Source organism: Scheffersomyces amazonensis, assembly GCF_036850825.1.
Source record: "Scheffersomyces amazonensis strain UFMG-HMD-26.3 chromosome Unknown RJT21scaffold_3, whole genome shotgun sequence".
Lineage (NCBI taxonomy): Eukaryota > Fungi > Ascomycota > Pichiomycetes > Serinales > Debaryomycetaceae > Scheffersomyces > Scheffersomyces amazonensis.
Window position 1 is genome coordinate 1,658,111 of NW_027042743.1, and position 26,787 is coordinate 1,684,897.

General features: G+C 30.0%; 13 protein-coding genes across 13 annotated transcripts; 6 read left to right on the forward strand and 7 right to left on the reverse strand. All coding sequences in view use genetic code 12, as the record gives it.

Moving 5' to 3' along the window:
- Positions 1-618: 618 nt before the first annotated feature.
- On the forward strand, positions 619-2,307 carry RJT21DRAFT_36004 (uncharacterized protein). Its single transcript, XM_064884296.1, has one exon. The coding sequence runs from the start codon at positions 1,014-1,016 to the stop codon at positions 2,190-2,192; it is 1,179 nt and encodes a 392-aa protein (XP_064738843.1). The 5' UTR covers positions 619-1,013; the 3' UTR covers positions 2,193-2,307.
- A 1-nt stretch (position 2,308) lies between these two features.
- Positions 2,309-3,301, forward strand: RJT21DRAFT_36033 (5'-(N(7)-methyl 5'-triphosphoguanosine)-(mRNA) diphosphatase). Its single transcript, XM_064884298.1, has one exon. It carries the CDS (start codon positions 2,379-2,381, stop codon positions 3,282-3,284), a length of 906 nt encoding a protein of 301 aa, XP_064738844.1. The 5' UTR covers positions 2,309-2,378; the 3' UTR covers positions 3,285-3,301.
- DBP7 (putative ATP-dependent RNA helicase) lies at positions 3,301-5,648 on the reverse strand. The gene has a single exon (XM_064884295.1). It carries the CDS (start codon positions 5,586-5,588, stop codon positions 3,318-3,320), a length of 2,271 nt encoding a protein of 756 aa, XP_064738845.1. The 5' UTR covers positions 5,589-5,648; the 3' UTR covers positions 3,301-3,317.
- Positions 5,603-6,576, reverse strand: RJT21DRAFT_120649 (DNA-directed RNA polymerase III subunit). The gene has a single exon (XM_064881805.1). The coding sequence runs from the start codon at positions 6,527-6,529 to the stop codon at positions 5,747-5,749; it is 783 nt and encodes a 260-aa protein (XP_064738846.1). The 5' UTR covers positions 6,530-6,576; the 3' UTR covers positions 5,603-5,746.
- Positions 6,577-6,597: 21 nt separating this feature from the next.
- On the forward strand, positions 6,598-7,764 carry GCN3 (translation initiation factor eIF2B subunit alpha). Its single transcript, XM_064884301.1, has one exon. The coding sequence runs from the start codon at positions 6,804-6,806 to the stop codon at positions 7,740-7,742; it is 939 nt and encodes a 312-aa protein (XP_064738847.1). The 5' UTR covers positions 6,598-6,803; the 3' UTR covers positions 7,743-7,764.
- On the reverse strand, positions 7,765-9,328 carry RJT21DRAFT_36079 (uncharacterized protein). Its single transcript, XM_064884300.1, has one exon. The coding sequence runs from the start codon at positions 9,236-9,238 to the stop codon at positions 7,787-7,789; it is 1,452 nt and encodes a 483-aa protein (XP_064738848.1). The 5' UTR covers positions 9,239-9,328; the 3' UTR covers positions 7,765-7,786.
- A 298-nt stretch (positions 9,329-9,626) lies between these two features.
- ASC1 (40S ribosomal protein RACK1) lies at positions 9,627-11,042 on the forward strand. The gene is made up of 2 exons (XM_064881806.1): positions 9,627-10,281; positions 10,533-11,042. Exons 1-2 carry the CDS (start codon positions 9,760-9,762, stop codon positions 10,938-10,940), a joined length of 930 nt encoding a protein of 309 aa, XP_064738849.1. The 5' UTR covers positions 9,627-9,759; the 3' UTR covers positions 10,941-11,042.
- On the reverse strand, positions 11,025-12,872 carry RJT21DRAFT_140036 (uncharacterized protein). Its single transcript, XM_064883363.1, has one exon. The coding sequence runs from the start codon at positions 12,757-12,759 to the stop codon at positions 11,053-11,055; it is 1,707 nt and encodes a 568-aa protein (XP_064738850.1). The 5' UTR covers positions 12,760-12,872; the 3' UTR covers positions 11,025-11,052.
- On the reverse strand, positions 12,854-14,352 carry RJT21DRAFT_120655 (dihydrofolate synthase). The gene has a single exon (XM_064881807.1). The coding sequence runs from the start codon at positions 14,291-14,293 to the stop codon at positions 12,956-12,958; it is 1,338 nt and encodes a 445-aa protein (XP_064738851.1). The 5' UTR covers positions 14,294-14,352; the 3' UTR covers positions 12,854-12,955.
- A 38-nt stretch (positions 14,353-14,390) lies between these two features.
- On the forward strand, positions 14,391-15,221 carry MED11 (Med11p). The gene has a single exon (XM_064884303.1). It carries the CDS (start codon positions 14,492-14,494, stop codon positions 15,200-15,202), a length of 711 nt encoding a protein of 236 aa, XP_064738852.1. The 5' UTR covers positions 14,391-14,491; the 3' UTR covers positions 15,203-15,221.
- Positions 15,222-16,157, reverse strand: PSF1 (DNA replication protein). Its single transcript, XM_064884302.1, has one exon. It carries the CDS (start codon positions 15,956-15,958, stop codon positions 15,242-15,244), a length of 717 nt encoding a protein of 238 aa, XP_064738853.1. The 5' UTR covers positions 15,959-16,157; the 3' UTR covers positions 15,222-15,241.
- Positions 16,158-17,393: 1,236 nt separating this feature from the next.
- RJT21DRAFT_114215 (uncharacterized protein) lies at positions 17,394-19,145 on the forward strand (the record flags this gene model as incomplete). The annotated part of the gene is made up of 1 exon (XM_064880232.1): positions 17,394-19,145. One exon carries the CDS (start codon positions 17,394-17,396, stop codon positions 19,143-19,145), a length of 1,752 nt encoding a protein of 583 aa, XP_064738854.1.
- A 182-nt stretch (positions 19,146-19,327) lies between these two features.
- GCN2 (serine/threonine-protein kinase) lies at positions 19,328-25,433 on the reverse strand (the record flags this gene model as incomplete). The annotated part of the gene is made up of 2 exons (XM_064883016.1): positions 19,328-24,601; positions 25,404-25,433. 2 exons carry the CDS (start codon positions 25,431-25,433, stop codon positions 19,328-19,330), a joined length of 5,304 nt encoding a protein of 1,767 aa, XP_064738855.1.
- Positions 25,434-26,787: the final 1,354 nt, after the last annotated feature.

Sequence of the window (26,787 nt, forward strand, 5' to 3'; positions counted from 1 at the left end):
ATTGGTGATTGCCCCGCAAAATACTATATTGTCAAGTCTATATGGTACATGTATATTGTTGGATTTATACATGATATGCATCACTCCTCCAATAGACTTAACTTGGGCTAGCTCACCTATTAAGGAAAATAAAAAAATTACTCCGTAATTTCCTCCGGTATTATTTTTATGACTCTTTATTATAGCCACATGTTTAATAGTAAAAATAATACGTTTACAATAATTCCAGTTTTGTCGGTAGTTAAGTCATCATAAAGAAAGATCGACTAGTCGGATGACTATGGCTTACAAGATATGTGTCATGATATAAAAAAAATTAAGTTGGCTCATCAACTGCAAATGTCTCTAGTGAAACATCGCATAGTTAAGCGCGGCAAAAAGAATATGAATCATAATAATTTGGCCGCTGCCGGTTAAAAATTGTTTCTTAAATTTCTTTTTTGTGGAAAGGCGAACTATGCTCACTAAAAAAAAGAAATGAAATGCTGTGAAAAATTTTCGTACTTCTGGGGTAAAGCAGCATAAAGGTGCAATAAAAATTATATGGTGAAATATATAGCATTAACATTTTTAATGTGGTTGCAGTTTATATAATTTTGTTTCAAGTAATAAATATTGTTTTTGATTTTTCTTTATTTATATTTCTTTGTATCTTTTTGTTTCATTTATCCATCTTAAAAACCATTTAACCTAATCATTCTTCCACTTGACTGAACTTTTTAATTATCAAATCACTTGTCTCAAAGGTTTGCACTTAATTTATTGGCTTTACTTTTATATATTAAATATACCTTTTAGCCATTAGAAATATCCTGGTATGAGCAATATCATATAACCTGTTAAGATATTCATTATCCTATTTTGCATTCAACCTCAAGTTATTTATTTATCAATCTATAAATATATTGTTGTTTCCAGTCATTCCGTTGTTATTATTTTGCATTTGAATCATTTAAAAGTCATCTAGACTACCCTCATTACTCAAACTCTTTCGCTAATCCCTTAAACATACAATGATTGCTATTTATCCTATTCAAATATTAGTTATAGGTGCTGGATTAATCGGACCAAGACATGCAGAACATGTCGTAAAGAATCCACAAGCTGAACTCTTTGGTTTTGTGGATCCTTCTCCAGCTGCAAAAGATGTAGCTCAAAAGTTTAATACCAATTATTTTAAATGCATCAAAGACGTCATTGACTATTGTGAAGAAAATTCATTCCCTCTACCTGATGGAGCCATTGTCGCAACTCCAAATCATACTCATGTTAAAGTAAGTGCCGAATTGGCTTATTATGGTATTAATCTTTTGGTAGAAAAACCTCTTAGCTCGAATCCACAAGAAGCTAAAGCTCTTAAAAATTATACTGAATCTAAAAATGTCAAGTTATTAGTTGGTCATCATCGCCGATTCAATCCATTTATTGTGGAAACAAAAAAGCAAATTAATAGTGATAATAGTAAATTGGGTGATATAATAGCCATTCAAGGTACTTGGACTTTACGTAAGCCTCAATCATATTTTGAACAAGGATTATGGAGAACAGATGTTTCAACTGGTGGTGGACCATTATTGATTAATTTGGTTCATGACTTGGATATTCTTCAATTCTTATTTGGACCGATTGAAAAGATTTATGCAGAAGTATTAAAAAAGCAAAGAACCCAATATACAAATGTCGATGAAGGTGCTGCGTTAACAATAAGATTTAAAAATGGTATAACTGGAACTTTTATTTGTTCAGATAATGTTACATCACCATTTAACTTTGAGAGTAGTACTGGTGAAAATCCAACAGTACCATTTCATGAAGATGCGCAAGGGTTATATAGAATTTTTGGTTCAAAAGGCACATTATCAGTACCTGATCTTAACTTATTTCATCAAGATAAATCAGAAACAGATGAAAAGAATTCTTGGTTACATCCCATTACTAAGGAATCATTAGTTAAAGATATCGATGAATTAAGAGGTAATTTACCATTTGACAATCAATTAGATCACTTTATTGATGTTATAAAGGGTAAATGTGAACCATTATGTACGGCTGATGATGGTATATCTGCAACCCTCTGTATTAATGCTGTAATGAAATCAATAGAGACTGGCATGCCCCAACCAATAGATGATATTAAGTCAATTAGTCCAGATTATGAATCTTTAAGATTTGTACCTTCAAGTAAAAGTTAGTCTACATAGTAGCATATTAAATTATATTAATATATAAACGAATATACAGAGTATGAATTAAGTAGTTAATAGTTATGTCTACAAAAGATGAATGTCGCGAAATAAATATTGTTAATATATCGAAAGTGAAAAATCCTACTACAAAGAATAATACTGTAACATTTGTTCAAGTAAGTACATAGTCCAATGTCTGTAAATGAATTTGTTAACAAGTTCCAATTTAAGGAGCTTCTCAAATCAGATCCTCAAACAAAGTCAATTGTCTTATTAGGTACAATTGACTCTCAAGATGCCATCATATCACTTGAAAAATCTCATTTCTTATTCGATTCCGATCATGAAACTGATCTCAACAAATTAGTAAAAGATTCAGTAATAATAAACCATAATGATGTATATTATTGGTCAAATGTTTTATTAGAACAAACATTAAATGAATTTCCTACTGCTAAATTAAATTTAATTTATCCTGCTACAGCTACTCATATAAAGAAGTATTGTACTCAACAAGTTCATTATATAATTGAAACCCCTGATATGTATAAGAAATATGTGATACCATATATAGAAACTATGAAAGGTGATCGAATTAAATGGGTATATAATATATTATTTGAAGGAAAGGAATCAGAGACATTTATTCATCATGATAAACATCCTCAATTAGGGTTTGTATTACTCCCAGATATGAAATGGGATACTTTAAATCTTCAATCATTATATTTATGTTGTATTGTTAATAGAAAGGATATTTCTTCTATTAGAGATTTAAATGGTCTGCATCTTGATTTTCTTAAACAATTAAAATCTACCATATTACAGTTAGTTGAACAAAAGTATCCATTAAGTCAAGATCAAGTTAGAATATTTATACATTATCAACCATCTTATTATCATTTCCATTTACATATAGTTAATGTAGCCCATCCTGGTTTGGGAGATGGAATTGCTGTTGGCAAGGCTATACTCTTAGATGATGTTATTGAGAATATATCTATTAAGGATGATTATTATCAAGTCCGTAACATTGGATATTTATTAGGTGAAAATCATGGGTTATGGCAAATAGAAGGTTACAGAAATAGTATTTAAGAGTGAAACGTTTCATTAAATATACATACATGTCTAATAATTAAATTCCGAACTTGAAGATTTAACAGCCAATCTTGCAATTCTTAACATTTTCTTTCTAGGATCTTCTTTTTTAACTTTCTTAGATCCTTCTTGTATACCAGTATTAGAACCAACTGATTTACCTAATTTCTTTGGAGTTTCTCTTAATCCAAAACTTTTAGCTAAATGTCCCAAGTGTAATAATTTAACATTAAAGAAATTTCTTTCTGAAGATAAATGAGTTGCATAAGCTCTTATATGAGAAGTAAATGCTTGTACAGCTCTTTCATGAGCACTACTATCTTCTAATAACCATCTTTCAACTTCTAAATGCCAAGTAGTGGCATGTATATCCCATTTACCTTGTTTATGTTTTGGATCTACTTTCTTAGATCTTTTATCTTGATATTCTACTTCTTCTTCTTCTTCTACTTCAGCAAATCCATCCTTTAATACATTTTCATAAGATATAATTTTTAAACTTCCTTCCTTTGGATGTACAACTTGAAGTTTACCATCTACATATCCTTCTTCAGTTCCAGGAAGTAAGAATAATGCAGCTTTACCTTTATTACCGACTCTTGCTGATCTACCAATTCTATGTAAATGATCATCTACTGTAAATGGAGGATCAAATTCAATGACATTTGAAATATTAGGCATATCAAGACCACGTGATGCAACATCTGTACAAAATAATATAGTATGTTTATGACTTGTATCCTTAAGAAAAGCATTTAATGTAGTTGTTCTTAATTGTTGAGTCATTGATCCATGTAATTTATATATCATAGTACTCTTGGCAATTAATGGAGATGTAGATATACTTGTATCTACTTCTTCAATATCTTCTTCATTATCGCCATCTTCATCTTTATGTTTATGTTTACTATTAGGATTAGTACCATTTCTAGTAAAGATATCAAAATGGAAATTAACCGAATCAGAACATGAAAAGAAAACAATTGTTCTATTACTACCTTCACCGACTTCCATAGTTGATTTTTTTAACATAGCTGCTAATGCAACTAATCTTAACTTTGGCGGCACTACTAATATATTTTGAATTAATTGATCTGGAGCAGTAGTTAAAGCATGTGAATCAGTAGTAAAATCTGTTGCTATATTCTTATTTTCTAAATTAATTAATTCAGGATTATGTAATACAACTTTACCTAATTCTTTAACAGTATCTTGTATAGTTGCCGAACATAAAATATTAATTCTTTTAGATGGTAATCCTTGCCATTTATTTAATGTATCCATTATTTTAGAACTTTTTGTAATTTTATCAGTAATTTGAGTAATTGTTTCTTGAAATCCTAATTCAACTAATTTATCTCCTTCATCTAATATTAACCATCTTAATTGACTAATATCTAATGAAGTAGTATTTTCAAAATGATCAGCTAATCTACCTGGAGTTGCAACTAAAATATTTACTCCTTTTCTAATTCTAGCCTTTTCTGATTTCTTCTTTTCACCTCCAATAACTATACCTGGTACAATTGTATGACAACAACGATTAATTGATTCTAAAACTCCATAAATTTGAGTGGCTAATTCTCTGGTAGGAGTAAGAATTATAGCAAAAAGTCCTGATTCTCTTGTAATTTTATGTTTATTTTCCATCATTAATTTATGAATTATTGGTAAAACAAATGCTAAAGTTTTACCAGAACCAGTTTGAGATTTAATAAATAAATCTCTTTCTACAGTTAACATACTTGGTAAAACTGCCTTTTGTACACTAGTTGGATGTTTAAATCTTAAAGTAGTTTCTAAATGATTTACTAATTTATCATTAAGTCCTAATCCTCCAAATGATGTGGCATCTTTAAGTGGTGCATTTGAGGCTAAATACGTTACTTCTTTAACTTCAGGTTTGGTTTTCAAAGTACTGGACTTATTAGAAGTAAATAATGATGAAACATATGAATTATTCTTCCCACCAAATTCTCCTTTAGATTCACTAAATTTAGTTTTCTTCAATGGAGGAGCTTGAGATTCTTTATGAGATTCTATAACTTTATGATTATCTTGAGGCTTTTCTTTATTCTCAGTACTTTTATCAAGTCTTGAACTAATGATCTTACTATTATTAACTCCAGAGGCTGCTCCATTAGATTTTCTAACATTTCTACCTCTACCTTGTAAAGATAATTGAAGTTTACGACGATCTTTCCATTTTCCTCCACTAACTTTAGATGTTTGATTAGAATGTTTAACAGTGCTATTGTCAGGAATCGCAAAATTCAACAACAATCCATCGTCATCTTCCATTATATATAACTTATACTAACTTTCTATAATAATAGTTTGTATAATATGGAGATGAAAATATATTTACAGTACTTGTATTATATAATTTTTTGTGAGCCGCATGATGCTCTCACGTGAATTTTAATAGAATAGTTATATTATATTATATTATACATAAATTATGATCTAGTTAAGTCATCTACATAACTCATTAAATCTGATTCAGTTATTAATTCTGAATCAGGAGCATTTAAAAACGCTTCTTGTCGAATACTGGTAGCCATTGTTCCATCAGCAGATTCCCATTTCAAACCTGCCCATTCTTCTTCTTCGAATTTCTTTATATGCTTTAAAGATTCTCCCAAGGCATTACCAAACCCGTCACCATGAGTGATTTGAGCTCCTGATTTTGAAGCAGTTTGAAGAATTTGAATATTTGTACTTTTAGTTGTGTCTGTTGCTTCAGCTTTTCTTTGTGCTTGATTATTTGCATCTACATCATCAATATATTTAAATGAAGCTCTTAATTGAGCAGTACTATCAATAGGTACCAATACTATTTTCTTATGACCATCTTGTTTAATTATTTTGGCAGCATATAATCCACCTTCAGTTTTATTAAGTACTCCATTTAATGTTTGTTCACCAATATCTTCACCCCAATCATCTATTTTATGTCCATTAAAGAATTTAGTTGTATCTAATGGCATTTTTACTTCAAGAAAATTCGTAACTGTCTTAACACTAGCCTTATAAAAGTTTCCTTGTAATGGTCTATTTTTTTGACGTCCAGGATATTGTATAACTTGAAATTTATTATTTTGATCTGATGATATATCATTTAGTACTATAGGAATTGATTCTATAATTGGATCTTCTTCATGATCTGGTGAAATATTTATTTCTGGATCTGCCACTATATTTGTATCTTCATCTTCCTCTATAAATAGTTGATTTGACATTATTAGTCGTGGATTTATATATTATATATGTGTTATATTAGATGTTGCGTTCTTTAGTGTATATATTGAAAAAGATGAAATGTTTAAAAAAATTTAAAAGCTGGAGGTCGGAACTCGCTCTTCGCTCACGTGCCTCCACCAAGATTTGTCAATGGCAGTACCCGGAAATGACACATAATTTTCATATAATTTTTACAAATATCATGTTAAGTAAAGACTACGTACTGGTAGTTAATATTAGTTAGAATATACCCCATAATAAAAAGGAGGATCAATGAGTAATAAAGAAGAAGCGTTTGATATTACAAAGACTTACCTTAAGTTTTTAGAAGAAGATCATGATTTAACTATGCCTATAGCAGCCATTGAATCATTGGTTACAATGTTAAGAGTTAAACAACCATCTACATCATCTGAATTAATTAATTTAGTTAAATCTAATATAGATACATTAAAAAGATCTATTCCTAATGCAATTTCACTTTCTGCAGGTTGTGATTTATTTATGAGATTTGTATTAAGAAATACAAATTTATATAGAGATTGGGAATCATGTAAAACTAATCTTGTTGAAAATGGTGAATTATTTGTTCAAAGAGCTAAAGAATCAAGAGAAAAACTGGCTGAATTTGGGATTCCATTTATAAAAGATGATGATACTATATTAGTTCATTCATATTCTCGAGTAGTATATCATTTATTATTAAAGGCAAGAACTGAAAAATTAATTCGATTTAGAGTCATAGTTACTGAATCAAGACCAACAGAAAAGGGTTATCATATGGCTAAATTATTAAGAGAAGCTGATATTCCTGTTGAAGTAATAGTTGATAATGCAGTAGGTTATGTTATTCATAAAGTTGATAAAATATTAGTAGGAGCTGAAGGTGTAGCAGAAAGTGGTGGAATAATAAATCATATAGGTTCTTATCAAATTGGATGTTTAGCAAAGACTAATAATAAACCATTTTATGTGGTAACTGAATCTCATAAATTCGTTAGACTTTTCCCATTAGCTCCTAATGATTTACCAGATAATATTGCTAAAATAATAGAAGATGCTAATAGCGAAGAATTAAAAGATCGTGATCATTTAAAAACTCATTTAATAGATTTTACACCTCATGAATACATTACTGCATTAATTACTGACTTGGGAGTATTGACTCCTTCGGCAGTTTCAGAAGAATTAATCAAAGTTTGGTATGATTGATTAATATATATATATCTATATTTATATATATAAATACAAATTAATTAATCCTTATTTATTATAAGTGCTAATTCCTTTTGTAAACTATCAAGATCATAAACATCTGTATCTTCAAATCTATCTATTTCCGTACACTTAATATTCTTAACTCTTTCTAAATATTCTTTATCAACATGTATAGATGAATTTTTCATATAAACTAAATCAGTTATATAATCATTCCAGTTAATATCATCAACATTATAATACTGAGCCTGCTCAGAATATCTTGCCAGTTGAACTATTACTCTTAAAAAATCTACAGCTTTCATTCCAAAAGTTTCTCTATCGTGACAACCATTTAATAATAGGATTTTATGTTTGTTATTCTTATTAATTGCAATAGATTTTCCAATACCTTTTAAAATTATAATAGGAACTATACTAGTCATAAGAGATCCAATAGAATATATTAAAACATCTGATTCTGCTATAGTTGATGTAACTGTAGTTGGAGCTGTAGGTTTTATTTCTTGACCATAAGGTGATACATAAAAGATTCTTTTAATTGGAGAAAGTAATGGTTCTATATCATCTTTATTAAAATGTAATTGAGATTTCTTAAGGTCTGGATGAATATATTGAGGAATATTTCCTAATTCTTCTGCATCTTCATCATCATCATCAGATAAAAGATGAGAATTTCTTGATATTGAAAGTGCTACTTCATTTATTGGAATATCAATATTTATTCCATCTAATGCTGGAGTACCAAAATAATTTGTTCTTATCATATTTTCTGTTGGAGTTGGAGGTCTTGTTGTATTAATTGGAGGTGGATAAATATCTCTTTTAATATCTCTATGAGATGGATGAGATATTTGAGATTGACCAGTTATAATTAAACCATTTTCAAGTAATGCACTTATATGATAAGTAAAATTTGTATTAATACAAGGTAAAACTCTAATCAGATTATCAATATCAGTTAATTTACTAAATAATTCAATAGTTGAATCAAGTGAACCTAAGAATAATCTTACTCCAGTTAAAAATAAATTTCCTACATTAGCTAATTCATATCTAAATTGTTTCTTTGAAGATGTTTGAGAATATTGATATTTTGATCTCTTTAATAATTCAACATGAATATGAATAAAGAATGATCGAAATATTTCTTTAGTTGATTGATTAATATTTAACCATAATTTATGAGTTCCATCAACTATTGAATTCCATTCTTCTTTTGCAATTATTGGATCTGATGATAATCTAAATGTTAAAAGTTGTCTTAAAGATTCTTGATGATTTGGGATAAGTCTAGTTAATCTTGATCTTACATCACCTAATGCTGGACCTCCAATAACTCTTATAATTTCTGATGTTGAACCTCCATTATCCAGAATAGGTAATATATATGTTACATTTGGAGTTAAACATCGAAATAATGGTACTAACTCATTAGTGGCGGTTCCTCCTCCAAATACAACTATTTTAATATCATTCTTACTTACCATTTTATCATGCAATATAATAATAATATAATATAATATAATAATAATAGTATAATAATATTGTTATTCAATGTCAGCCTTATCGAACAAGACACCTACCTCAATAGGGTAAGAAAACCTGGAGTGCATTGCGTCATGGATCTTTAACTATAACCAAATAGGGGACACAAGAGAAGAGAAGAGGATGGAGCCGCAAGCCGCGACAATCCTCACGCCGCACGCCGCACGCCGCACACTGTGTGGTTCAAACATATCCTATCCTGCATGTATCTCGGCAAGAAAACAGTCACCTCCAACATGTGTAATACCGAGAACGGTCTAAGAGTTAATTTCAGAACGCTGAACTAGTTTCTTTTAGTTCACTTTTGAAAAACGCCTGCACTCGGTCACATGATACACACACTAAAAATTTTTCAACCATCGTACTCAATTCCTTCTGGCTGAAAAATTTTTGAGAACGTTTTTAGGAGATCAATCTATATAGTTAAGAATTTTTCTTATACAATAAACTAATAATCATTACTATGTCTGATCAAGAAGTTTTAGCTTTAGTTGGTTCTTTAGAAGGCCACAACGGTTGGGTTACTTCCTTAGCCACCACCCCAGCTCATCCAGATTTATTATTATCTGGTTCAAGAGATAAGACTTTAATTAGATGGCAATTAACTGGTGGTACCCAATATGGTGTCCCAAAGAAATCTTTTAAAGGTCACTCTCACATTGTTCAAGATGTTACTATCTCTGCTGATGGTGCTTATGCTTTATCTGCTTCTTGGGATAAAACTTTAAGATTATGGGACTTAGAATCTGGTGAAACTACTCAAAGATTCGTTGGTCACACTGGTGATGTTTTATCTGTCTCTATTGCTAAGAACTTAAGACAAATTGTCTCTGCTTCTCGTGATAAGACCGTTAAAGTCTGGAACACCATTGGTGAATGTATGGCCACTTTAACTGGTCACCAAGACTGGGTCTCTGCTGTTAGAATTTCTCCAGCTGATGAATCCTCTACTGTTATCTCTGCTTCTTGGGATAAGACTGTTAAGGTATGTTTTTAATTCTTTCTTTTTAAAGAAGATTTCTTTTTCTTCTTCTTTATTACTTTATTTATTACAAATTGATTGTTGATGAATATTCCAAATGATGTATTTCATATTTGCTACTTCAGACGTTGCTCGCCAGCTTCGAATGAGACATATCTTTATCACCAAGATCTCTGATGTCATAGATCATTAACAATTAAATTTGTAAGTTTCTATCAATTGATAACAAAAGTTTACTAACTTTAAAATTCTAGTCTTGGGATTTACTTGACTACTCTGTCAATGCTGATTTCATTGGTCACACCGGTTACGTTTCTTGTATTACCTTATCTCCAGATGGATCATTATGTTCATCTGCTGGTAAAGATGGTACCATTTTATTATGGGACTTAAACTCAAATGAAACCTTATACACCTTGAATGCTAATGCTGAAGTTCATGCTTTAGCTTTCTCTCCAAACAGATACTGGTTAGCTGCTGCCACTTCCACCGGTGTTAAGATTTTCAAATTACAAGAAAGAGACTTATTAGATGAATTAAAACCAGAATCTGATGCTAAGGCTCCAGAAGCTATCTCTTTAGCTTGGTCTGCTGATGGTCAAAACTTATTTGTCGGTTACACTGATAACGTTATCAGAGTCTGGCAAGTTATGACTTCTTAAATGGTTTGATTTATTTTAATCATAATTTTAAGAACAATTAACAAACTTCTCATACATATAAATTTTATATTAATTAAATTAATATATGCTGTATATTAAAAACTATTTCTAACTAATTAAATAGGTATATTTTCCCACTAGCACTACCTCCTACAGCCCAATTCTGAGTTGGATGTAAAGTACAAACAGCTGGAACTGCTCCTACTGAATCCGATAAATGAGCTAATATTTGACCCTTTTGATCATAAATATCTAACCCTCTATTCATATTTGCAATTATAAATTTTTGAACTCCATCTTGAGGAGAATATTGCCATCTAGCTTTAAGAATTGATACCCAACGACCAGTTTGACAATTATGCCTTATCTTATTAAATGGTTTAAAATCAGCCGTATCAATTTCCGGTGATTTAGATACAGTATATTTTGTAGACCATTTAGTAATTGGAGTTGAATTCTTTTCAGAACCACTAAAATCAAATAAATTTATACTATCATCATATCCATTACATACTAATCTATTATCAAGATTCCAATCAACAGTTGAAACTGAAAGTCTTGAAATATATTTACCATAAAGATGAGGAGATACTTGATTTTCATATTCAGACCATGATGCATTTAGTTTCGAAGTATTTCTTAAATCCCATATTCTTAATGATCTATCTAATGAAGCTGTAGCTATTTGATATGATGCATTGGGGTTAATTGTAAAGGCCCCGATTTTTTTATCATGAAGTCTTAATAAATCCTTCATGCCTGGAGATTTGAATTTAGTTCTTGTATCATAACGATAAAAGTTACCAGATAATGTAGTCATATATAAAATATGAGGATTATCTCTACATTGATTAATATCTGAAATCCCCAATGCATAATCTCCAGATTCAATAGGATCATTCAAATAAGCTAATTCACTCGATTCAAGTTTATTTAAATCCAATTGTCGAACCGATCCATCATATGATGATGTATAAATCTTTGAAGGAGATTGTACTGGAGTTAATATTTTGGAAATAGATTTACCATGAGGTTTAAGTATAGAAACAAGTGGTTCATCTGCCTCCTTATTTGAATCAACAGCCCAGATACCAACATTCCCATTAGTATCACCTGCCATTACAACTCTATCAGTAGTTGATGGATGAAAATTAATTGATGTAATTCTATAATGAGCTAATTTAATATCTAAAGGATCGAATCTTTCATAGATTTTTAAATTATCAAATTCTTTACGTTTAATTTCTATATCTTTATCATTATTTATTGGAACTTTTCGAAGTTCTTCATAGAAATCTCCAGCTGAGAATTTATCTCCTAAACTTCTTAAAAGATCAAGAGCTTTATTATCTTCATCAAGTGGTACAGTTACAGTTTCTTGATTATTTTCAATTTTATCTTCTTCTTCATCTTCTTTCTTAATTACTTTATTTTCAAATACCCAATTACCCAGTTTCTTATCAGTTACAAGATCCATAAGACTGAAATCTCCAAGTAGACGCGTTCTACGTAATCTCTCTAATTCTTGTTTCTGTCTTTCCTTTTCATCCTCTTCTTGTTTAATTTTGGCAAATTCTTCTGGATTGTCTAGTTCAGACTGTATTCCTGCCAAACGACGTGACCTTCTTGAAGGTTCAATTGGTTCTCGTTTAACAGGTCTTGCTTTACTTGCAACTCTTCTCTTCTTAGTATCTCTTTTTTCAGGAACTTCATTAGAAATAGATTGACTAATTGTATCAAGATTCAATTGTTTTAGAAGTTCTCGATTTCTTTGAATATTCTCCTGCCGTTGCTTCTCAAAATCAGATATAGCAGCCATGGTCACCTGGTTACTGATCACTGGTCAATGGAATAATATATGAACTGAATGGTGGATCAGTTCGTATATCGATCTCTACAAAGGTATTTTTTCAGTCTACTCCGTAACGCGCGTTTTGATGTATATATTTTTCCGGACTCGCTAATAATAATATTAATTATAATAATAATACTAATAATATTAATCTTAATAATATTTACGAGGTGGCTGCTTCAATGTAGCGAAGTACATCCCCACATAAATATAAGCTGCCACAAAGTACTATAGGTCTAGTGTCATTCTTGTGTCTATAATTAGTTGCCACATGTTTAAGTACATTAGATATATTTGTTTCAATTAATGGATCTACGTCATTAACATAAAGTGATGCTTCATGTTGAAGATATTTTATATCATAACTTTGAATCCAGGGCATTTGATCAGGTTGACTAAAAGCAGTCACAATTATTGTATCTTTTTCTTTATCTACTATATGACTAAGAATTGATTTAATATTCTTACCTGATGTCATAGCAATTATAAATATAATTCCACTATTATTATTATTATTATTATTATTATTATTATGTCTCTCAATATCAAGAAATTTTCCAAGTTCTATAGCAGCACTTTCATTATGAGCTCCATCTAATAAGATAGATAAATTATTAAGGGTAGGAATAGTTATTTGTTGAAGTCTACCAGGCCATGAAGTATGTTTTATCCCTTCTTTTATTTGCTCTAAGGTTAAATTTATATGATTAGTTATAGTTAATAATTCAATAATTTTGAGAGATATACTCAAATTTTGTAATTGATAATCCCCTCTTAAAGGTGAAGATTTCAAAACTTCTTTTGCAGTAGATAATTTAAAATCTGATAATGTTGGAGGTGGAGATGATTCATTTATACCATCAACAAGATAAATATCTGATGATTGTTGTTGTGCCTTTTCTTGTATAACTTGTATAACTTCTTTATTATTTGATCTATCAACTACACATGGAATTCCTGCTTTTATAATTCCAGCTTTTTCAAAGGCAATTGCTGATAATGTATGTCCAAGTAAATTTTCATGATCAAATCCTATTTTGGTTATACCACTAGCAATAACTCCACCTTTTGACGTTTCAGAATATGGTTCTAATACATTAGTTGCATCTAATCTACCTCCTAATCCTACTTCTATAATAGCTATATCTATTTTTTCTAATTCAAATATTTTAAATGCAGTTACAGTTAATAATTCAAATTCTGTACATCCTAATTGTAATAATGAATTTTGTTCAAGTATGAAATCATTAACCTTTTTAAACTTATCCCAGGGATATATTTCATTATTAATCGATATACAATCATTATAATAAAGCATATGAGGAGATGTGAACCTTCCATTAGGAATTCTAGATTGAGTTAATATTGAGCTAAGATAAGCTATAGTAGATCCTTTACCATTTGTACCAGCTATATGAATTGATTTAAATGCATTTATATGAGGATTATTTAAATGCTTTAACAATTTGGATATCCTTGCCAATCCGAGATCAATCGGCATTTGTTATATGTTATATATTATATGTTATATAGTTATTATTTATATATATATTAGACATACAGTCTTTGGCAAACATCAACTTTTCATATTTGTTCCCCGAGGGCTCACTGAAATTTTTCATTTTCAGATAAGGGCATTAAAAAAACCACCAAGTATAGTTACAAGCGTAATCACGAGTATAATTTATAAAGAATAAATATGTCTATAATTGATGAAAAGGCAGATACATATGTTCAAGAGAGGATAGATGCGTTATATGAAATAGATTGTAAAATTGTATCGTTATTGGATGGTATATCAAGTTTATTCCAGACCTACTCAACATCTAAGCAAAGTCATAATATAGAGAACTTGAAAGATCAAGTATCTGAACAAACAGAAAATGTATATAACATATTGAGTAAAGTGGCAATAGATTTACGTAAGGAAGTAAAGATTATGGATGATAATATAGGAGTGTATGACAAGAATAAGGATGGTGTGATGATATTACCAATTGGAGTAGAACAGAAGAATACTAGTCTAGGATCTAAGAAATTGAATGAATCTTTAAAGCAATTGGATAATGTGTTGGGGATTAAAGAGGAGAATGAAAATGAGGATGAGAATAATGATAACAATGAAGATGATGAGTTTGAGACCGATGATAAACAAGCTATCTCGGTTGAGGAAGTAGCCAAAGAACTTAAGAGTGACGATGTAGATGTAGAGATGGAAGATGCAGTGGAAGAAAAACCTGCTACAGAATCGCTCGTAACATCAAATGTGACTGAAAGGGATGTGGAGGTAGAAAATGATAATGAAGTTAAGGTTACTAGTTTTAATAATGAAGATACTTCTACAGCTAATGTTAAATCTGAAGGTGAAGTTCCTAATGACGAAGATGATGATTTGTTTGAAGACGTATAGAACATAAAAAGTAAATATATCTAACTACATATTGTATTATTATAATTCTTCTAAATAACCTTGTTGAATCAATCGATCAACATCTGACTTTCTTACATAAAATTGAGAATCTTTAATTAAATTAAATGATCCATATTCAGTTTGTACTTCTCCAGCATCTTTTAATACTCTAACATCAATAAAGATATTAGTAGGAGGTTCAAGATCTCCTGATAAATCTATATCTGAAAATTTAGATTTATAATTAAGAATTAAATCTTGATATCCTTTATAATAATCTTGTTCAGCATGATTTAAATTATCTATAGTTAACAGAGTTGTATAATTATTATAAATTGAATTTGAATCCGTACCTGAAGATTTTGATTTGGAATTATTAAGACTATTCCCTGAACCTGAACCTGAACCTGATGATGTTGAAGTTGATGAATCAATTATGGGATTAACATTTAACCATGAGAATTCCACTATTTTCTCACTTCTTAAACGTTCATAAGCAAGTAAACATCGCTTATTTCGTCTCATAGATAATTGAGTTACAAATATTTGACATTGATTAATTTTCATTTCTTCTTCAGTAAGTGGTTCTTCTTCCAACTGTTGTTGTTGTTCTATTAAGTATTCAGAATCATTATTTAAATCTTGAATTTCTTTAAGGATATCCTTTACTAGATCAGTTTGATATAGGGGTATTTCCGAGAGATTCTGCGTACGTTTGGCATCGAGTATTAACTTGTTCGCTATTTCTCCATACATTGATTATAATTTACAATAGTTGGTATTTAGTGAGGGTTTGGTGAGCTTTTATTTATTAGTGCTATGTACTTAGTTCGTAATTGTTTAGTAGATGGATAGTTGCGGCGCGTCTGCTCGCAAAAAATAGTGCAACGATTTAACTGCAAAATACAGTCTCTGAACTTCAAAGCGCAAGGCCCAGTGGATTCGTAACATTGTAGTTTATCTTAAGCATATATAAATGAGGGGGTCATGTATTGATTACTTTCTTGTTTTCCTGTCAATTTCTTCATCCATTTGTTTTTAATATAAACAAGACATTGCATGTTATACAAGAAAAACTTGTATAGGTAAACAGAAATCACCCATCAGTTGTGCATTAACTTTTCCGCAGGAGGGGTTAATATGTGAACTAGATGACAGGGTATCGATAATTGGCTAATTCAAAGGAAACATGTAATATATATAAATCGACGTAATATTGCCTGGTTTGAATACTATTTGCCCGGTTAGCCCAAAAAAATTAAAAATCAATAGTTAGAGCTACACATATTACAAGTTACAAATAACAAGTTGCAAATAAATGACAAACGAATAGCAGTGGTTCCAAGATGCAGTTTTTTCAGTATTTACAAGTTAAAATAGTAAAGTTGTAATAGTTCAAGTTATAATAATTACATAGGTATTGTGTCTATTTCTATATAAACAGATTAGACTATTTAGAAAAGTATAACGAGGTTTGTGGAACAACAGAAATGTTGGGAATAGACGTTCTATCCAATCGTAAATCGATTATTTAACAGATTCAAATAACAATTCTAGTTATAGTAGTTTGACCCCAAAAATTAATTTATCCTAACTTAGAAACTATAAAATTCAACTAACCATTACAATTGCCCTAATCGGTAAGGCCCAATTAAGGTAAAAGTCGTGCGAGTTATATGAAAACGGTGGCATGTGTGTTCTTTACCGACGACAAATGTCTCTTAATCGGTGGACCCCATATACAGGAACTAGGGAGCAGTTCATAAAAATTCACCAAAAGCGGGCCTAACCATTTATAGGGGAAACTATCAGATTTTATAATTAATCTACCAAAATTATATAAAATAACTTTATAAGTAGTTAATAACCAAATTCAGAAACTTTATCAACATTGTTTGATCATTTTGTCTGTGTTTAATTATTGTACTTGACATTCCTTACTGGATAGACTGATTTTTCGTGTCCCATAAAAAGCTCGCTAATTTCATAGTTATCTCGCCGTACGTTACTGCATTCATAAAAATTATAAAACTATTACAATTTATAATTTTTATTATCCATTATAGATCTTTTACTATATAACTGCATTATTTGCTTTGCTTTGCTTTGCTTTGCTTTGAAAACTTTTCCCGTTTCCCTAATAAACTATAGTTTATGATAGGGGGTATTCATTGATAAATTAAATCAAATCATGGCATTAGATTATTCAACTTCTCCTTCTACAAATAATCTGTCAACTACAGCAGCTCCTGTAACTCCAGCATCAACTTCAAGTTCCACCTCAATTCCAACTCAAGTGAATTTACCATCATCTTCAGCTTATTGTTTTATATCAGATAAAGATGTTCATTGTGTACCAATCAATTCATTTAATAGCTTTTCTGATAATTTTATTGCATTAGATAATACATCTAAACAAAATGATGAAGCAGATTTTACTCCCGATAAATTATATTTAAAGAATAAAAATTTACTTTATAGTTTAAATAATCCATCATTATCTGATTTAGAATTAGATTCTCCAACTCTTAGTAATGCAACATTACATACGGGATCTCCACCACTTTCACTTGCAATTCCAACTAATAATAATCTTCAAAATCATCATATTCATCATAGTCAAAATAATCAAACTTTAATTCCTCCATCTCAAACTTCAAGTCAAACATCTTCCGAATTAAATTTACCAGCTATAATTAATAATTATTCAACTCATGCAATTTATTTACCTCGACTTATAATTAATTTATCAGAAAATCTTAATACTGAATTTAAAGAATTAAAAGGTTTATTAATTAAAATCTTTCCTACTTGGTCACCAAAAGATGTTATAAATCTTAAACAATTAACTGGTGGTATAACTAATATGTTATTATCTTGTACAAATCAAGATTTAAATGAAACAGTATTAATAAGAGTATATGGTCATGGAACCAATTTAATTATTGATCGTCATCGAGAATTCATTCTGCATCTTATACTTAATTCATTAGGTTTAGCTCCTCCAATATTTTCTCGATTTAAAAATGGTTTAGTATATGGTTATTTATCTGGAAGATCATTAGAACCAAATGAATTATCAAATGAAAATCTTTTCCCATTAATTGCCCAAAATTTAGGTAATTGGCATAAGAAATTAGATTATAAATTAATTGAAAATGGAGTTGAAAAATTACGAACATTTTCAATGAATTTAAAATTACAATTAAAATCATCAAATGGTGGAAGTGGAAGTGGTAGTGGAAGTGGAATTGGTAGTTTAAAGAATAAGAAATTTAAAAAGAAATTCATTTCAAATGTTTGGGAATTATTAGAAGATTGGATAGATATAGTTCCAATAAATCCTGATCTTATATCATCATTTAATGATAATTTACCTCATGAAGTTAGTCAAGACAATTTAAAGACAATTATTCAAGAAGAATTTTCTTGGTTAAAGGAAAATTTAAGTAAATCAAATTCTCCTGTTGTTTCATCACATTGTGATTTATTATCAGGAAATGTAATTATTCCTCAAGATTTTGATTTACAAAAACCTTTAATTAATTTACCATCAATTGAAGATAATCCAATTAAATTTATTGATTATGAATATATGTTACCTGCCCCTCGAGCATTTGATATTGCTAATCATTTTGCTGAATGGCAAGGATTTAATTGTGATAGAAGTGCTATCCCAACTCCTCATAAATCCAATGAAATCTTAGTTAAATGGGTTCGAGGTTATTTAGGAGATTTAAATGCTCCTATGAATAACGTTGAAGAATTAATTGATGAAATTGCAACATTTTATGGATTACCAGGATTTTATTGGGGGATTTGGGCCATGATTCAAAGTGAACTTTCAAATATTGATTTTAATTATTCTAATTATGGGAAATTAAGATTAGAAGAGTATTGGGAATGGAAAGGTCATTATTTGAAAAAGCAAACATCTCCTTAACTAGAAGCCAGATAGTTCTTTGTTTCTTTATTTATTTCTTGGGTATAAGCTTGCTTTGTTCATTTCTTGTATGTTTTGACATGTTTTCAAAATTGGGTTTTAATAGAATAATCCTCGTTAAATATATATAACTTACTAACTTATTAACTTATTAACTTATCTATATAATCATTACGACATTATCACCGTTGTAAATCAATTAAGGCAGTCTTTTCCGATTTTGGTGAATATAATACTGCCCATTTATGACCCTTTGCACTTTCCTTTTGTAAAGTATTATAGATATTTAAAGCAAAACTCTTGGGTAAATTATTGGTGGAATAAACAACTTTTCTAATCCATTCTTCTTGTTGTTGAATTGAAGTTATAGCTATCATATCAAGTACTTCATCTCTTACATCAATAGTTATAACTGGAGATGTTGAAATATGTTTAATAAATTGAGCTGAAGCAATTTTAGAATCATTCTCTAATTCCCATTTTTCTCGTTTATTATTTCTTCTACCTCGTGGAGCTTCATTAGGAACCACTATAGCTCGTTGATCAATTTCAAGTGAATACAGAGGTCCAAGATCTTCCAGTAATGTTAGATCATTTAATTCATTAATATTTTGATGACGTTGATCTGAAGCTTCTGATTGAAGAATTTCTAATTGTAAATTTCTTTCTTCAATTTCAGCTTCTAAATAATCAATTAATTCATCATATTCTAAATCGGCTTCTTTATTCAGAATTAAATTTCGAACTTTTAATGGTTTAAAACTTCTACTACTAGCTTTAATTCGTTTCTTTTCTTTACCATCTCTATCCTTTTCTTTAGATTTAGGTTGTTTGATTATAATTAACCAATCAGCTCCTTCATCTCGAGCTCGGACAATATCATCATCTTGAGGATCAGGATTTAAAATATCAACACTAATATTTCTTTCCCATAATTCCTTTAGAATCATATAACTGGATTCAAGTAATTGGGAATTAGTTGAACTTGAACTTTGAATTAATACATCACATCGTTTACCCTTCCAATTATCATAATCAAATTCAACTGATTTAACTTTTCGATTAATTAAATTCTTCATTAATAAAAATATAAATGTAGAATTTAATGAAAATCCTACGGCATGTTGAGTTATGGATTTACTAATATCTTGATTTGATAATGAACTAATTAATGAATCATATCTACCACCAGTGGCAATTCTTTGAAATTTCCGATTCTTTTCAATTCTAAATAACGCTTGAAACATAATTCCATAATTATAATATTTACTATTATAATTACTTAGGGGATTTAAATATACAGAATTCTTAATTCCTAAAGTTTCTAGTATATTTATAACTTTATTAATATAAGATAAGGCTCGTTCAATTCTTAATAAATGAACGGAATCAACCATTAACTTTTGAAACTTTTGTAATGCTTTATCAACTGCAATGGTAAAATCAAATTGATCAATTAAATCTTTAGTTACTGTATGAGGGACTTTTAAATCTTCTCGTAAGAATTGTTTAGTTTCATTCAGAGATTTTTCAATTCCTAATTGTGATAAAACTCCAAAGATTTCTTGACGTTTACTTTCTTCAATTCCATGATTTTCAAATGAAAATGATAATACGGCATCCAAAATATCATAATGATTAATTATAATAATTGTTGTTGAATTTTTTATTTTGAAACATGGTAATTTTTGCATGATTTCATCAATGGCTTTAAGGCATTCAGCATCATTAATTGGTCTATTCATAAGATTATGACTAACAATATCAAAATTAATTGAACTATATTTATCAGGTTTACCCACGCCTCGAAGACTGGGTCGATAAACAAATTCATGACGATATAATTTGGTTAATGATACATTAGCTCGACTTAAAAATCGAGCTATAGGTAATGTTAAATCATAAGGTAATGTAAGTACTGACCCATTTCTATCTAATACTTCATAAACCAAATCAGTTGATTGAGATGGAGCCTTTGGAATTAATAAATTTGAATCAAAATCTTCAATGGCTCCATGACGATGAAAGATTTCAAATATTTCTTGAATTAATCGATTAAATAATAAATAATCTTTATTAGTCGGTTCAAGATGATTTAAATGGGAAGATTTGCCATGATTAAATTCAAACATTAAATCTTTAGCTAACAGATATGGTTGATTGAAAAGGGCTTGTCTAACTTGTTGTTGCCAAGGAGATGCTGGATCAGCCAATGACTTTAACGCTTGTTGGATAACTTGATCTTGATGTTCAACTGGTAACCAACCACTTTGTAAAAGTTCCATAGCTCCTGGTCTTACTTTAGGATCATGATCTAATAATGATTTAATGATTTTCTTTTCAATTTTATATTTTGAATCGGTAAAATTATTAGGGAATTCAATACTCTTTAATCGTAAATCATTTAAAGTTCTTGCTCTTTCCATTCCGGTGGATAATGAATAACACATTTCAAAGAATATTATTCCTAAAGAATACATATCGACTTTTTCATCATAAGTTCCTGTGGCAACTTCATTGGCAGTATAAAAAAGAGTACCAACTACTGTTGATAAATCTTGATTACCTCCAGAAAAGATTTGATTATTTTGCAGAATAACTGAAGTAAATTGAGAATTCTTAGCAAGTCCAAAATCTCCTACTTTAATATTATTAGCTCGATCAATAAATATATTGATGGGTTTTAAATCTCGATGTATAAATCCTTCGCCATGAATATACAGAACTGCTTCAAGTAATTGACGAAAGAGTCTCCAATACTCATTGGAATTTCCTGGTAATCCTTGTTCAATTAAATTCATGAGAGTATTATTTTCACAGAATTCCATTTGAATATATAGAATTGATTTAGGTCCATTGACTGGTTTTTTGGGGGGTGGTTTAACATTCTTTTCCTGTTCACTCATACTTTCACTCTGGGATTCAGACTCCACTTCTACTTCTACTTCTGCTTCTTCACCGGCTTCATCAGTGGAATTAGCAAATTCTATAAAATCATCTAAATTATCATCTTCTTCAGTAGAATCATCAAATTCAATACGAGGATCGAATGAATTGGACATAAAATCCACTTGAAAGGAATTATCATGACTAAGTAGGAAAGAAGAAGATCGAGCTTGAATTGGACTGGGGAATTCATTGTCATTCTGCTGATCATTCTGCTGATCTAAATCAGTTTCAGTTTCAGTCTCGGTCTCTGTTTCTTCTTCAGATACATGTGACAGATTATAGCCTTGTTCTACTACTTCTTCAACCCAAGTACCATAATATCTGACAATATACTGATGATTTAATCGTGCTAAAGATAATACTTCACTAAGTAAAGAATCTAATTTATCAGATCTATGCTTAATCTTTTTAATAGCATAGAATTTCCCTTCCATTCGATTTCGAGCTTTAACAACTTCTCCAAATCCTCCCTTCCCAAGTCGTCCAATTTCTTCAAAATCTCTTTCATATCTTCCAAAATTTTGTCTAATCCCCGAGGGAATACTATCTAAATCTCTCATATAATTCAGGATACCACTGGCTTTTCTTATAGAAATCTGATGGGGATTAGGAGCATCAGCATCAGCATCAGCATCAGCATTAGCATTAGAATCAGCATTAGCATTAGCATTAACATTAGTATTATGTTTACTATGTCCAAGCCTTTCTTGTCTTATAGTATTGGGATTTCGAAGCGTTTGTGATATATTAATTCTATCTATAGGTATACCTATACCCCCAATATGTTGATTAATTATCATAGGACCATCTCTTAGGAATTTGACGGCATTTAATTCTAAGGGAGTGGGTCTTTTGGCAGGTTTACTCTGTAACATTTTCGATAATAAATCATATACTAAAGTTGCATAATGTTCATGACCAGAGAATTCTTGCGTTAGGAACTTTCTATGGAACTCTTCGGGTGATGTATAAGTGGAATTAAGTGCAGTATAATTCACCATTATTCGAACGAATAATACTCCTAAATCCCATACATCTGTCTTTTGAGTATGAGATCCACCTGATTTAACTTCGGGAGCAATCCAGTTATCTGGGATAAAGCCTGAAGTTAGCGGTGATGGTTGTGGTTGATTCACCAAAGTTTCTGAATTTCTATGAGTCTGTAACATGTTGAATAGTTTAAACCCATACGAGGGATGGCCCAACTTTAATATTTTAGTGGTACTTGTATCATTCAAGTGAGAATTACTATTATTAGTACTGGAACTACCACTGGTGCTACCACTACTTTCAGATATCATATTATCAATTTGATATATAAATACCGATGAAGGACATATTAATCTATGGACAAATCCACAATTATGTAAATATTCAAGAGTCGGTAATAATTGAATTAACCAAGCTCGAGCCAAGGGCCAACTAAGAAATTCGGCCGTTCTTAAAATATCATCAACCGATTCAGAAGTTGAAGAAAATTCATTCAATAATCGAAGTTTCCAACTACAACCTGATTGAATTTTATCAAATTGAAATCCAAGTAATTTAAGTATATTATCATTCTTAAGACTAATTATCATTTGTAATTCCTTTTCAAGATCTTGAATTTCTCGTTTACCAGCTTCAGTATTCCAAAATGGATTTATAAAATCTATTTCTGTAAGTAAATATGAAAGTTCAATATCTTGTTTATCAAGTTTTTCTTGTAAATTTGATGATAAATATGGTTTAACTATATATTGATGACCTAAATTTGATAATAAATCTCGTTTAAAATATTTAATAAATCCCAGTACTGCTCGAAATTTAATTTTAGTTCGAGTTTGAGGTAATTCATCAGTTATAGGATTTTCAAATATAAAATAAAGATTAGTATCTTGAGGAATTAAATCGATATCACTAACAGTTTCATAATTATTATTATTATGATTATTATCTTCTACTGAATCTTCATAATATTCATCACGAATTTGAAGAATTTGTTTATTTAATTCTTCATCTTGTTTCCTCTTAGCCAATTCCTTTTGTTTCATTTTTATTTCATCTTCTTTCATCATAGCTAATCTTTCATTCTTTAATCTTAATTCTCGTTCTTCTTCCAATGATAATACTTTTTCAGTTATCAGTTGAAATTCATCAAGCATAAATTTAACTTCTGATATTACCGTAAATGAAATTTCTTCACCGGGGAATTGCTTTATAAGTTCTTTTATTTTATTTTCAATTTGTTGAACTCGAGCTCTTAATAAATTCTTAGGATTTAATACTTTAATTAAGGCTGGTGATAATGGATAAGTGGGAGTAAATTCAATATCTAAAGTAAGTGATATTGTGGGATTCTCTTCATTTTCACAAGATTCTAATAAGATTTGAAAATGGGGACATGGTTTCTTATTCCAAATCATTTTAGTTGAAGTTATATCTTTAAAGATATCTCCATAAATTGATGCTACACTATTGGCTTCATCTTGTTGTCGGATCTCAATCTCCAGAGATACCGACACGTCCTTATTCATTATGTAACCATCAATTGAACAGTATAATGAGTTAATTAGTCAAAGTTAACTGTACTGTCCTGTAATGGGTAACTGTACTGTAACGGTAACGGCAGTGACTAACCGATCGATGCTCTTCTAACCGGCCAGCGTATCTGTGCCTGTGCGCATCGGTAATCGGGCAGAAAAAAATACTTCAGTAGGCTGAAAAATTCAAATTCAGTAACTTACAGCGTAGTGAGGTATATGTCTGTATGTCGTTTTAGTGGAGAAGGTATAAGTTATAATTACACAGTCATAAAGTAAGAATAATTATAATTAAACATATAAGTTAGAACAAGCAGTATGCCATTAATTGACCAAATAGATGATGGAATAGATACCATAAAGATCTTATTAACTACCGATAATCATGTAGGATATAATGAAAATGATCCAATTCGAGGTGATGACGCGTGGAGAACCTTTCATGAAATAACTAAATTAGCTCGAGAATATGATGTAGATATGATGATTCAAGGTGGAGATTTATTTCATATAAATAAACCTTCAAAAAAATCTTTATATCATGTAATGAAATCTTTAAGATTAAATTGTATGGGAGATAAACCATGTGAATTAGAATTACTTAGTGATCCAAGTGTGGGGTTATCAAGTGCATTTAATTCAGTTAATTATGAAGATCCAAATTTAAATATATCAATTCCTGTATTTGCAATTAGTGGGAATCATGATGATGCAACTGGTGATGGGAATTTACTGCCTCTTGATGTTTTATCAGTAACGGGTTTAATTAATCATTTTGGTAAAGTACCTGATAATGAATCATTAACAGTTTCTCCATTATTATTACAAAAGGGTTTAACTAAATTAGCATTATATGGAATGGCAAATGTAAGAGATGAAAGATTACATCGAGCATTTAGAGATGGTTTAGTTAAATTTCAAAGACCAAATATTCAAACTAATGAATGGTTTAATTTATTTTGCATCCATCAAAATCATGCTCAACATAGTTTAACTTCAAGTATACCTGAACTGTTTTTACCAAATTTTTTAGATTTTATATTATGGGGTCATGAACATGAATGTAAACCACATCCAATCCATAATCCAGATACAGGATTTGATGTATTACAACCAGGATCTTCAGTTGCAACTTCTTTATCAGAAGGTGAAGTGGCTGAGAAATTTGTCTTTATATTAAGAATTAATGGTAAAGATTATTCAATTGAAAGAATTAAACTTAAAACTGTCAGACCATTTTTAATGAAAGATATTATATTACTGAAAACAGATTTAATCCCAGGAGCAGCATCTAAATCAGATGTAATTGCATATTTAGTTGAAGAAGTTGAAAAAATTATAACTCAAGCTACAGCAATATATAAGGAAACAAATCCTGATTTATTTGATGAAGATGAAAATTCAGAATCAATAGCGAAAAAGATTCCATTACCATTAATTCGACTTAAAGTTGAATATTCTGGAGGTTATGAAATTGAAAATACAAGAAGATTTTCAAATCGATTTGTTGGAAAAATTGCCAACGTTGATGTGGTACAGTTTTATAAGAAACGAACTGTTGAAAGTTCTAAAAAGACAAAATTTGTTGATAAAGACCTCTTTGAATCAGGATTAAATTCAAAGAAGGCTACTGAATACAAATTACAAGATTTAATTAATGAATTCTTAAGTCAAGCAGACTTATCATTAATACCTCAAGCAGGTATAAGTAATGCTGTAAACAAATATATAGATAATGAAGATAAAAATATATTGAATCGGTATGTTCAAGATGAAATTAAGAAGGAGACGAAAATGCTTTTAAGCATAGATATTGATGATCAGGAATTTTATGGTCAAGATGAAAACCATACTAATAAGGCATTCAAACAATTATTAGCTCAAATTAAGAATGATAATCCAGTACTTATACAAGATGATGATAATGGATCTATTAAAAGTAAAAGTGTTAAACCTAAAAAGGGTACTAGATCGAAAAAGGTTGTCTCGGATAGTGATGTGGAATCTGAAGCTACGCCAGCTCAGAAACCTTCAAGAGCCACTAGAAAACAAGCACCCAGAAAGTCGAAAGCAAAGAGTGCAGAAGTAATAATTGATGATGAAAGTAGTGAGGGTGAATATGTAGAGCTTCAAGATGATGAAGAAGATGAAGAAGTTATGTCCGTAGATAG